At 55.6% G+C, this 11,789-nt stretch overlaps 4 protein-coding genes across 4 annotated transcripts; 3 read left to right on the forward strand and 1 right to left on the reverse strand.

The window, feature by feature from the left end:
• The first annotated feature begins 178 nt into the window (after positions 1-178).
• DICSQDRAFT_133770 (SIR2-domain-containing protein) lies at positions 179-4,908 on the forward strand. Its single transcript, XM_007362828.1, has 22 exons — positions 179-561; positions 756-815; positions 869-951; positions 1,019-1,086; positions 1,166-1,269; positions 1,423-1,519; positions 1,577-1,611; positions 1,671-1,677; positions 1,748-1,759; positions 1,819-1,891; positions 1,965-1,973; positions 2,038-2,334; positions 2,434-2,566; positions 2,630-2,697; positions 2,774-2,979; positions 3,076-3,553; positions 3,624-3,777; positions 3,837-3,955; positions 4,013-4,290; positions 4,350-4,478; positions 4,527-4,784; positions 4,843-4,908. Exons 1-16 carry the CDS (start codon positions 240-242, stop codon positions 3,245-3,247), a joined length of 1,746 nt encoding a protein of 581 aa, XP_007362890.1. The 5' UTR covers positions 179-239; the 3' UTR covers positions 3,248-3,553; positions 3,624-3,777; positions 3,837-3,955; positions 4,013-4,290; positions 4,350-4,478; positions 4,527-4,784; positions 4,843-4,908.
• Positions 4,909-5,938: 1,030 nt separating this feature from the next.
• Positions 5,939-7,699, forward strand: DICSQDRAFT_167248 (aldehyde dehydrogenase; the record flags this gene model as incomplete). The annotated part of the gene is made up of 7 exons (XM_007362829.1): positions 5,939-6,381; positions 6,446-6,590; positions 6,660-6,764; positions 6,821-6,919; positions 6,984-7,362; positions 7,445-7,579; positions 7,632-7,699. 7 exons carry the CDS (start codon positions 5,939-5,941, stop codon positions 7,697-7,699), a joined length of 1,374 nt encoding a protein of 457 aa, XP_007362891.1.
• A 467-nt stretch (positions 7,700-8,166) lies between these two features.
• On the reverse strand, positions 8,167-8,471 carry DICSQDRAFT_54204 (uncharacterized protein; the record flags this gene model as incomplete). Its single annotated transcript, XM_007362830.1, has 2 exons — positions 8,167-8,322; positions 8,376-8,471. The coding sequence occupies 2 exons, from the start codon at positions 8,469-8,471 to the stop codon at positions 8,167-8,169; spliced, it is 252 nt and encodes an 83-aa protein (XP_007362892.1).
• A 268-nt stretch (positions 8,472-8,739) lies between these two features.
• Positions 8,740-11,108, forward strand: DICSQDRAFT_178599 (uncharacterized protein; the record flags this gene model as incomplete). The annotated part of the gene is made up of 5 exons (XM_007362831.1): positions 8,740-8,775; positions 8,859-10,370; positions 10,433-10,503; positions 10,567-10,664; positions 10,718-11,108. 5 exons carry the CDS (start codon positions 8,740-8,742, stop codon positions 10,867-10,869), a joined length of 1,869 nt encoding a protein of 622 aa, XP_007362893.1. The 3' UTR covers positions 10,870-11,108.
• Between the last annotated feature and the right edge of the window lie 681 nt (positions 11,109-11,789).

Consider the following 11,789-nt stretch of genomic DNA (forward strand, 5'->3'; position numbering starts at 1 on the left):
TCTCTGTACCATGTCCTGCGTGAGCGACCCGCAAGCGAACTGCCAATCGGTGAAGAGGTTCCTGGAGATGCACGGGGTTAGGGTTACGAGCGATAGCCGCGTGACTGCAGCGTCTCGGGCGCCAGCGCTCGAAACTGTAACACCAACCTACTCCAGAACCACCACCATCGTCAAGAATCTTGTCACCGGATCCTCTTATTTCGCCTTATTTTCATCCATATTACAGGTCTTCGAGGTGTATGCCGCTTACACCGCCAACGCCACCAACGCCGCTTGCCGGCGGACCCTCACCGGCGCCACGCCGGAAGGCGACCCATAGTCTGTATGGGATGCAAGTGCGCGCTTTCGTGGAGGCGGCGGAGGTCGTTGACGCGGATCCCGAAGTAATAGAGGACATCCTCGACGGATTCCTATTGGATGATTCGTCCGATGATGCGGAAGACGAGGACGCGGACGTCGACGTCGAAGGCGGACCCGGCCCGGGGACCACGGTCCGGGACGAAGAAAGCGACATCGAGGACGACCCCGAGCAGGACGAGTTCGCTGCGTACCTTGAGGAAGGTAAGCTTGGCTCGGCTGCGACGCTCGACTGAGTGCACGATAAGCAGTCGCCACGTCCGTTTGAGGCACGCATGGATTACCGGCTGTGCTATCGAATGCGCAATGCGGAGGCGAGCGCGAATTGGCACTTCGGTGCTTCCGAGTGGTTCTCGGCACCTGGTATTTACCACATACTGACACGTGCGTTGCCCCAGCGCAAACCGCATGGACGGCACAAGAGGTGAAGGAGATGAAGTATCTCCTAAAAGAACATGGTGAATCTATCTATTTTCGTGCCCAGGTGGTATGCTTGACTCACCTCTACTAGGCATGGCCGCTTTTGTAAACGAGTATGTGATCCAGCGGACGATTCCGATACCGAAGTTGTTGTACGCCTTCGGTGTCTGCCTCGTGAGTGATCACACGCCCTTTCCTTCGATCACGCCCGACTCCATCGGTGGCTTACTATCTGTCGCAGTGCAAAGAGCTACGTATGAAGCAGCGCCGGACGCTCATGTACTTCCTGCGCGTAGCGCTCTCTAGAGAGTGCGTGCCCTAGGAATTCCCATGCGCCGTTCTTTCACCCACAAACACCCTCACATATATATCTTTCCACGTTGCGCAGATTGGAATCGCGTGAGCGGTTGCTAACGTACAACACGATCGACGACGTGGTCAATCTGATCAAAGCGTCAAAACGAATCCTCATACTGACTGGCGCTGGGATAAGTCAGTCTCTTTCGTTTTCCTTCATTTCGATTCCGCCATATATTGCTTCCGGATGGCCTTTGTGGCGTCCGAGAACGGACAATGAGAACGGCACTAACGCTGACTCTGGTTTCCATGTTCCTGTCGCATGCCTACTTGGACAATTTGACTCAGGTGTCTCCTGTGGTATTCCGGACTTCCGGTCGAGAAACGGGCTGTACGCCTCCCTACAGGAGAACGGTGAATACGACCTCGACGATCCGCAACAGATGTGGGTGGGTCCGAGTTGTAGCGGTTGGACAGTTGTCTGATCGCCATTGCCTTTTAGGTTTGACATCCAGTACTTCCGCGAGAACCCAGCTGGTGAGTGCCGCCGAGCGTTTTCAACACGAGGCCGGATCTCACTTGCTTCTCTTCTCTGCTATTCTAGTATTCTAGTCAGTGCATTCTGGACATACCTTTCGCCTATCGCGCGCTTACAAAGAAGCTCCGCCCGCAGTTCATTTGCGAGGTTGGTCCTGACGTGGCTGCGGTACGTGGTCGATCAACTGATCTACCGGCGGTCTGCAGTAAAATATACCCCTCGAACTTTATACCCTCTCCCTGTCACCGATTCATCAAGCTGATAGAAGACAACGGCAAGGTATGTGTCTCACGGCTACTTCAATGACTCCCTGAGTCAAATCAGACGCTGCATCTTGCCACATTCTACGTAGCTGCTGCGTGTAAGTGCCTCAATTCAATCCACTTTGGGCCTACAGAGACAGAGGTGCCTTTCCTGTGCCACAGAACTACACACAAAATATAGACACACTGGAAACGCTGGCTGGCGTCCAGCGCGTCGTCCAGTGCCACGGCTCCTTCGCCACCGCCTCTTGCATCAACTGCAAAGTGCGCGTTCCGGGAAGTGAGATTGCGGACGACATCATGAATCAGCGCGTGCCCGTCTGCAAAGTCTGCAACGTCCCGCAGCCGCCATTGGGCGCGACGAAGGGCAAGAAGAAGGGCAAGAAACGGAAAGACGGGTGGGATAGCGATGCTTCCGACGAGCCGGAGCCTCCGCTATACCCACCCGGGATCATGAAGGTAATTTCCATCAACATCGGCGCGACGTGGACATGTTGTGCATGTCATGAGAACTAGGAGCTAACGCGCTGCACCGTTTCCATCCTCACCGCCACGCAGCCTGATATAACATTCTTTGGGGAGAAACTGGACGATGTATTCGACCGATCGTTGTTGGAGGACCGGGGAAAAGTCGACCTGCTCATCATCATCGGCACGTCGCTCAAAGTGTCACCTGTTTCTGATACAATCTGTAAGTCTTGTTTGCAACCTTGTGTCCGGGGAAAAGGTTGGACTCACGGACGTACTGCGCCAGCCCACTTGCCGCACTCCGTACCACAAATCCTTATCAACAAGACGCCTGTAAGACACATTAACCCAGATGTGAGCATTCGTCCATCGGACATTGGCCACATGTTGCTCCGCATAGCTAATGGACCATCCATGGCCCTCACCTCAGGTGGTCCTACTCGGGAACGCCGACGACATCATCCTCCATCTCTGTCAGAAATTAGGCTGGGATCTCCCGGAACCACCCCTTCCGACTACCTCGACGCATGGTGGCAGCAATAGTGGCAGCAATAGCAGGCTCAATGCCCCAACGCCGAATTTGAGGAAACGGCCTTCAGCGGAATTCGAGAAAGAGCCTCGTCGGGTTGGCAATAGGTGGGTAACACCCTTCAACCCGCCGTACTGGGTTTCCCGGCGGCGTAGCGCGGGGGGTTAGGATCTGAACACGACAGACTGACGTGCGTTTTGCAGTCATGTATGGCTATTTGAGGGTGCGGAAGGCGGTAAATGGGTCGAGGAGATCGAGCGCAAGTATCAGCAAACAGCCTCCGAGAGCACGTCTGCGGCGCCTACTCCGCTGTCGAGCCCACCAGCGTCCGAGGTCGGGGACACCCGTCAAATGAAGAAAGCCAGGGTCCACTGAAAACCGACGAATAGGGCGAGGTCTCCGAATTTTGATCACCACCGCCGGAGACGCAGCCGGAACGCGTTCTTCGACTGGGGCGACTTCGCGTCCAAATAGTCCTCATAGAAGCCGACGATGAATTCTTCCGCCTTGAATCCGAAGCGGTTGTATAAAAGCTGTCCAGGACTGCGAGTCAGATATTGCGCACAAGACTCAAGCGTAAATTGAGGATATGAGGCACGAACCATTGCTGGGTTGTTGATAGAGACGTGCAGGGTGATATCTTTATGTGGATTTAAACTAATGAGGTGGTAGAGCATAGAACTATAATGATTGAGTAATGCACATCGTATGTCAGCCGATACTCGATTTGTCTTTACGCGACAAGACTCACGTCGCGATCTGGGAATTGTCCCAACCAGAGCGAACTGCCAGGTATGTGATATACGTCTCCTGTGGCGAGCTGAGAAACGCAGCCCCAACGATGAGTTGCTTGTACATCGCTACAATGGTACACTTCTCTGGCGTATAGTCCAGGCTGTCGGTCACTGAATAAGTATGTAAGCCTGAATTGTGGGGCCACGAGATAGCCGTAAGGTGGACACACCATCGATGCCTTCCCAGAACACTCTTCCCAACAGATCATGAACCTGGTCAAGGTGGCAGCGCTGTAGAGTGCTGTATACCACGGGAGCTACGCTCTCTGCCGCTTGCTCTCGCTCGGGACTGCGGTGAAACGTGTTACCGGAACGCATATAGTCAGCCTACTACGCATGGACGCACTGTGCAAGACTGTAATGCTCTCGTATATCAGTCATAAGTTCCATCCATGGTGTGCGGGTCTCCCAGTCGACGGCAATGGCGTTGATTTGGTGGTCGAGATTGAACCCTTGCAGTCGAGAAAGGAACGAGCTTTCATAAGGAGTGCTCCGAATCGCGTAGAGCGCATCGAGAACTTCAGGATTGACCGTTGAAATCGTGCGTGACGAGCGCAAGGGTGTGAGTGACCCAGACGCCATATATGAGGGGGTGCGCTCCAGAATCACGCGGCGTAAGGGCCTCTGAGGAAGGGGTCTCTACGATCGACCAAAATTTGGCAGATACTCGGATGATCACGCACCGACTGGGTTCTAGACTTGGCGTGCATGATGCAAGCAAGCACAGAGTCCGGCATTTCCGCATTGATTGACTCGTGGAGCTGCACTGCCTTGGACCTTGGCAAAAAGTAGTAGAAAGTTGGCAATGACGACTGTGCTATTCTCAGACAAGGTCTCTACGCGCTGAGAGTAGAACTCACGTTCTTCTCATCGTCTTGTCCTTCCCGCTCAAAAAAGGCGCTTTCTGCCTGGAGTAGTCCCGGAAGTAGAAGTTCGATGACCTCATCGAAAGAATCCCGCCTGTCTGCTTCGTTTGCCCAATCTTGTGCAGTTTGCTCGTGCAAGGCTTGCAGAAGAGGGTCGAGTGACCACTGCGGTAGCGTCGATTCCTCGACTTTGATGGCTACTGCCTTTGCGCGTCTGGTCTGGATGACTTTTCGTCGTTTGCTCTTGCGCGTCTGATGTCTTGCACGTAGGTACTCTGTAGCCAACCGACAATACCAAAACTCGACTCACCGCACGCGCGTCTCTGTACTCGTCATCCTCAGAACTTTTCCACTCAGCGTCGGATATCATGTTAATTGTATGTAATCAAGTGCAGCTCGCGATATCTGAATCGATCAAGAAATGGTGCAGAAGGGATAGGAGACAGTGGAGGAGAGCTTTGTCCGAGGTTGAGTTAATGGTGGAGGTGATGATGCAAGAGGCGGCAATTGGCGCTGACTGGGCGGAAGTCGCGGTCACGATGCCGTGTTTGACCAATTTTATTAAGGCTCTCATGCGAAGAGTACTGCAGTCTTTGGTGTTCTCAGTACGTGACAATAACTTATACAAGATATGAACGATTTAGCCTCATTTTTTCTGTACGTAGAACATACGGAAGTGCTTGCCATCCATTGACGCCGACTTCTCCGTACTATTACTATAAGATGCATTGCGAGCTCGAAGGCCAGATATCTTCTGCTTCATGTCTTCCATCGACAATCAAACTAACTGACGTGCTTTATTCGATACACTAGATAAGCTAATGACTGCTAGACGAGTATATACAATGCGAGTCCCGTGATCAAATTTACAAGTCGAACGGGAAGCAGAAGGGAAAGGTGCACAGGTACAGGCAGCCCAATTCTCCTGTTCAGTATGCTCTTTTAGACGCCTTGCTTCGACAGGAACAGGGACTCCTATACGGATATCAGACTGCAAAGAAGGATAACGCAAGTCAACAACGACCCGAAGTTTCCCAAACGTGTTTAGAGAAAGTGTTGCGGACATAGCTCTAGACGCGATGTTAGCCACGGACAGCCCGCATCATGCTCGGGCGTGTGATCCTCAGCCGAGGGATCGAGGGAAACCATTGCCCACAATAGCCCCGCGCTCTATTGTAGCTAGTGGCTGGAGTGGAGCATGTGAACGCTAAGACAGTAGCTATCTGGTCGGCCCAAATCCAGCTTCTTCAGCTGACAAAACGATTGGCTCACCCTCTCATCTGTGGCACCGAGTATGGGAACGTCGCTCTCTATTGATATTGGCGGCCTACATGCCATATAACGCCACGGTATGCTTCGACGTGTTATATATTGCGTGCTACGTCCCCCGTCTACTCCCCGAAACCATGTCCTCCATCCCGTTCACCGGACTGTTCATCGACGGCGAATGGCGCCCCGCCAGCACTGGCGCCACGTTCGGCGTGCTCAATCCGGCCACAGGGAAGGCCATCGGCACCTCAGCATCCGCGTCGGCAGACGACTGTGTGGCAGCGATAGAGGCCGCCGCGCGTGCGTTCAAGACATGGGAGCACTCCCCCCTCCCCGTCCGACGCGACGTCTTCCTCCGGGCGGCCGAGCTGCTCGCCACAGGGAAGTACAAGGCCAAAGTCGCGGCGGCGACCAAGGAGGAACTTGCTGCCTCGGCCGACATGTTCTGGATGAACCACACCGTGCAGATCAATCACCTGCGCAATTTCGCCGGGGCGATACAGCTGCTGAAGGGCGAGACTTTCCCATCCGTGGTCCCCGGTGGCCAAGTGTTTGCGCAGAGGAGGGCACTAGGGGTGATGTGAGTACTGGCGTTTGTGTCGTGATAAGACATCGACACAGAACTCACGCAACCGACTGAGCAGCTTCGGCATAGCGCCGTGGAACGCTCCCACCGGGCTATGCATCCGAGCTATAGCTATCCCCCTGATCTGCGGTAACACCGTCGTCCTGAAGTCTTCGGAAGAGTGTCCACGAACCCATGCTGTCATCGTCGAGCTGTTCGAGGAGGTCAGTTGCGACAGGAGTTAGGCCCGGCTCTGACTCTGCTGACACGAGTGCGTGGATCGGATGACATAGGCAGGATTGCCTAAAGGCGTCCTGAACTTCATCTCCGTGTCCAAAGAGGACGTCTCCGCCCGCGTATCCCAGATCATCGCCCACCCTTCAGTCCGCAAGATTAATGTAAGGCGCCTCCTGCCGTGTTCCTACAGCAGTCATGGAGCCGAACAGCACTGCAGTTCACAGGAAGCGACCGCGTAGGGTCGATCATTGCCGCGGAAGCTGCGAGGCACCTCAAGCAGTGCGTCCTGGAGCTCGGCGGAAAAGCTCCTGTCATCGTACGTCGTCCTGCTGTGCCTCCCGCTTCCGCAGATCGCTCGACAGAAACCGCGGCCGATACAGGTACTCGACGATGCCGACGTCCGGCGGGCAGCACGGGCGATCACGTCCTCCGCCCTCCTTCAATCGGGACAGATCTGTATGTCAACGGAGCGGGTCATCATTCAAAGAGCGGTCGCCCCCGCCCTCGTCGAGGAACTCACGGCTCTCTTCAGGAAAGGCAAAGCCGGAGACCCTGGCACGGAGCCCTCGGCGAACCTAGGCCCGCTCTTCACGGAGGGCGCCGCCGAGAATGTCCTGGCTATGATCCAGGAGGCCGTGACCCAGGGCGCGCAAGTCATCCTCGGAGACCTCGTCCGGCAGGGGGCATACGTTCAGCCGCACATCGTGATGAATGCTAGACCGGGGATGAGGCTATGGGAGCGAGAGAGTTTCGGACCAGGTACGCACCTCTCTGTGCCCGAGCGACGTGCTTGTTACTAGTGACTGAGAACGACGTGCTGTTTGGGCCTGGACCTGAGCAGTTGTGGCAGTGGCAGTCGTTGACACCGTCGATGAGGCAGTGGACTTGGCCAATGCTTGCGACTATTCAATGACTTCCGCAGTATGGACCAAAGACGTATACAGGGCGTTCGATGTCGCTGGAAGAATCCATACTAGTGAGTCGCTGTAGCATGCCGTATGCGACGGCCGGCTGACTGGCTGCCTCAGCTTGCGCCAACATCAACGGTCCCACTATACACGTCGAGTTCATGCGAGATTTGGGCGGTCTCGGGTAAGAGGTCCCTTCGGATTTGGGCGAGACAAACTAACTGGTAGAATGGTGTGGCTGGCAGGGGCGCGAGCGGGTACGGCCATTTTCGAGTGGAAGACTGGACGGCGGTGAGAATGGTGGTCCTCCACCCGAAGGAAGAGCCACCGTATATATTGCTGGATACTCTGAACGCGACACGAAATGCCAACGGTGCGACTAATACGGTGAACGTGACGAATGGGTCTTCTCACCTCAACGGGACGTCACAGACAATTGATTAGTCCTCATGAACGGCGGACTCCATGGATAAGAGGGAAGGTGTAGCAACTATCATTAACCTGGTATATCCGTATAAATTAGAGATGTGGTGGTAGCAGCGTTAACATTTACACCCCTACCGATGCAGTAAGTTGCAACCGGAGCATGCGCATGTGTGCCACTTCGTAAGAGGTGCAGGAAACGTACCTTTGATAAGTCGTTAGATGCCAGTCGTTAAGACTTTTCTGCCAAATCTGGTGCAGGTTTAGAGACGGTCTGCACGCGTTCGTACAGCTCTCGCTTTTGTAGTGACCGCTGTAGCTCCTCCTCCCTTTGCCTCATTTTGTCCCGCCGTCGCTCATCATCCTTGAGCACACCCTGATACATGGTCTGAGATTGCACATGATCAGTACGTGCCTTGCCAAGCTAAAGCCACCACGCACCGCACGTTCCGTCACTTGCAAATGATGCACTCCCCATACAACGAGCACCGATGTGAATATGGCAGCTCCGAGCGTGAACTTGGCCGCACGCGACATGAGTGATCGATGCTGGCGCGATGACAAAAGCGTCGATCCGGGGACGAGGACGATGAGGACGTAGGACTGGCGGAAGCAGGCAGGTTGTAGACAGCTGGAGAGAGGCGCGGGCAAGGATGGTACCGGGACACGATCGAGGACGATGAGGTCAGCCGCGCGGCTGTGGGACTGTGGCTGCAACTTCGAGCCCTCTACTGACCTTCACCTGCTACAAACCCACATATCTCACCACACCATCCTGCTCGCTCACTACTAGCCCAACTGCACCATGCCACTACAACCTACCATCCAAGACATTCTACAGGTACGGTAGAGCGCACTCAAGGAGCGATACATCCGCTGAAGTTACCCCGCACCGTTTATCCCGGCACCTTCAACGTCTTCTAGAACGAATTCTCCCCACCCCTTGACACCTCGCTCATCGCCGCGATAGTTGCGGATTACGTTTCTGGCGAGGAAGTTAATAGGGAGGATGAGCTTCGCCAGTTGCGCGAGGTTCTGAGCAACTTGGCCTCTTCAGCGGAGAAGGAGCTAGTGGACTCGGACGAGACGCCTTCTAGTTTTCCTCACCTGAACGTCTCCCCCACTTCTTATGCGGACGATACGTCGAGCTCGTTCGACTATTCCACCACCGACAACTCTGGCTATACCTCCACAAGCTCTGGCTCCGATGGCACCGGTCAGCCCTTCAGCCACCCTCTTGGATTCCTTCGCGCACTGTTCCCACAAATCTCTGCGGACAGGCTCAAGACCATCCTAGCGAGTCATGACGGACGGATAGACGACCTAGATATGGAAGCATTGGTGGAGGAGGTCCTAACCACCGAGTATATGCGAGAACTGGAGGAGCGTGGTCTTGATGAGTCCGAGTCAAAGGAGTTTGGATACGAGGCGCCTTGGGAGTTGGTGGAGAGGAAGAAGAAGGGAGTGCCAAAGCAGAAGAAGCATTTCAAGAAGCGTACAACCTTCACGCTCGTGGACATCCGGCAGCAGCAGCACGCCCGCCCGACCGCTTCGGGTCCCCGCACGCCAGCCCCGGATCCATGGACGCAGCTCGCTTCCGTCGCTTCCCATCTGGCCACGCTCATCCCGTCCCAGTCGGTCTCGTACTTCCAGTCGGTCTTCCACTCCCCAAACTACTCCTCTCCTTCGCAGGCGCTCCGCGCTGCGTTGGTCCAGGTCGCCCGGCAGGTCTCCAAGAATTTCAATGACGAGCTCACGGAAGAGGAGAGCCCCCTCCTCTTCAGCATGTTCGAGATCCTCACCACATCCCAGAACTATGCCGACCTCAACGTGGAGGCGCGCGATCAGCTCCTGGAGGACGCGCTCTTCGCGCTGCGCGCAACCGGCGGGGACCCAAACGTCGCCCTGGACATCGTCCAGATCCTGGTGGAGCTCGACGCGGACCTCTCCACCAAAGAGTTCGCGTGGGGTGTCTACCACCAGCAGGCACCCCAGCTCAAGGCCACGGCAAAGCTGCCGTCCGGCCCGCCCAACATACCACCCCCACCCAACATAAAGCGGGGTTCCCAAACGCTACCCTCGTCCCCCGTCTCGGACAGGCCTCGCGAATCTCCCAACGTGTGGAAGACGATCCCCGTCAAGCCTAGTCCCGACGGCCCGCACCCTTTCGACGGCGTCATTCGCGCATACTCGAATCACACCCCAACGAAGCCCGCGCGCAAGGTGCGGGGCGGCGGGAACGGGAACGGGAAGGGCGGGAAAGGCGACGTCGGGGAGCTCCAGACGTCGACCAACAGCAGCAAGGTGGTGGAGGCGAGGCGGCAGTGGGAGCTGCAGGAACAGCGGAGGGCGGCGCTGCGGGAGGCGGGGAAGGCGTGGCAGAAGGGGAACTCGAAGAACCGCGGGGGCGAGATTGCGTTCTACTTCGCGGAAAGGGTGAGCTCGTCCCGTTTTGGATCGGAATGCGCTTGGGCTGACGCGCGGACTGCGGCTCGAAGGCGCGAGAGCTACAGGAACAGGTACAGAAGGAGCAGCTGCAGCGGGCCCGTGAGATGGTCATGGGTAGTCGGTGCGTTGTTCATCCCCGCTCTCGAGTGGTGGAGCAGGAAGGCTCATTGATTCACGTCCGCAGGTCTGTTAAAATCCATAGCGACCTCATTGACTTGCACGGTCTTATTGTGGTCGAGGCCGTCGCGATCTCCCGCGAGTACCTCTCCGAGTACTTCAATGGTATGCTACATCTTGTATCTCTGCGAGACAGGCCTTGACGTCTTCTCGCGTAGACAAGCCAGTCAAGATCATCACTGGCCGCGGCAATCACTCGTCGAACGGCGTGGGCGTCCTGGGCCCTGCCGTGAAGAACGCCCTAGTTTCCGACGGATGGATCGTGGACACGATCGACGGCGGCCTTGTCGTTCGCGGCCATAGCCGTTGATGTTGTGGGGAAAGCCTGCCTCATGTCGTAGTGCGTGACCCCGCAGCAGCCCCCCTCCGTCTCCCTTTACCTAAACGTACAGACTTCTTATTTCCTTGATGGAACCACGGCAGGCTCAATAGGTTTGTGATACCCCTACCTCTGTAGCGATACATTATTGTATTGGTGTATCGATTAGCTCCCTGCTTGTCATTCTAGGTCTGCGTAATGCTCTACATATATTATTCTGCGCCAGGATCACTAACCATGAGCTTCATCGCTGGTCATGGTGATCATTTACGCCTTTCTTTGGGGCCTATTCCTGACTATTCCACACGCTCTGAAACTTCCGATGCGGACGTTCGGTGCTCAAGCGGCAAGCCCACGCTTGTGCCGTGAAAGCGTTTCGGGACATAGGAAGGAACCTTAAAACTCACCGCAAGCCAATGTCATCCAGTGGTCGAATCGTCTTGCAGCAATGCAGCATTAGGCGTGTTCAATTCTTGTCGCTCGCTCATTTCCTCGCGCGCCTACCGGGCGTCTGCCTACCTGGATTCAAGGTCAGATCAAGCGCCTGTAGCACAGCCGCACAGGCAGCGGTGCAGCGAGATCGACGTTTTCGTCCTATGCTAGGTTTGTTATGCCCAGAAAATCTCTCCAGAAAGTGGATGGAGACGTCGGCAGATCGTTATAGGCTTGTTGACCGAGAATAATTGTACACAATGCGCCCAAATCGGAACCAGATTCGGCACGACACGCTTCTCTGGCCACCTGGGGTTGCCACTGTAAGCCTGATGGCAATTGGACTCAAAACCTTGCGGGACGACTCCGCGTCTCGAGTCATGGAGCTCACTATCTTTCAAATCGTTAAGCTCTCGCGTCGATCCTCAGTCCCAGCTCGCGACGCTCATGCGGTCGTGTTGCACCCGCTGCCTGCGCAC

This window comes from Dichomitus squalens (genome assembly GCF_000275845.1).
Source record: "Dichomitus squalens LYAD-421 SS1 unplaced genomic scaffold DICSQscaffold_5, whole genome shotgun sequence".
Lineage (NCBI taxonomy): Eukaryota > Fungi > Basidiomycota > Agaricomycetes > Polyporales > Polyporaceae > Dichomitus > Dichomitus squalens.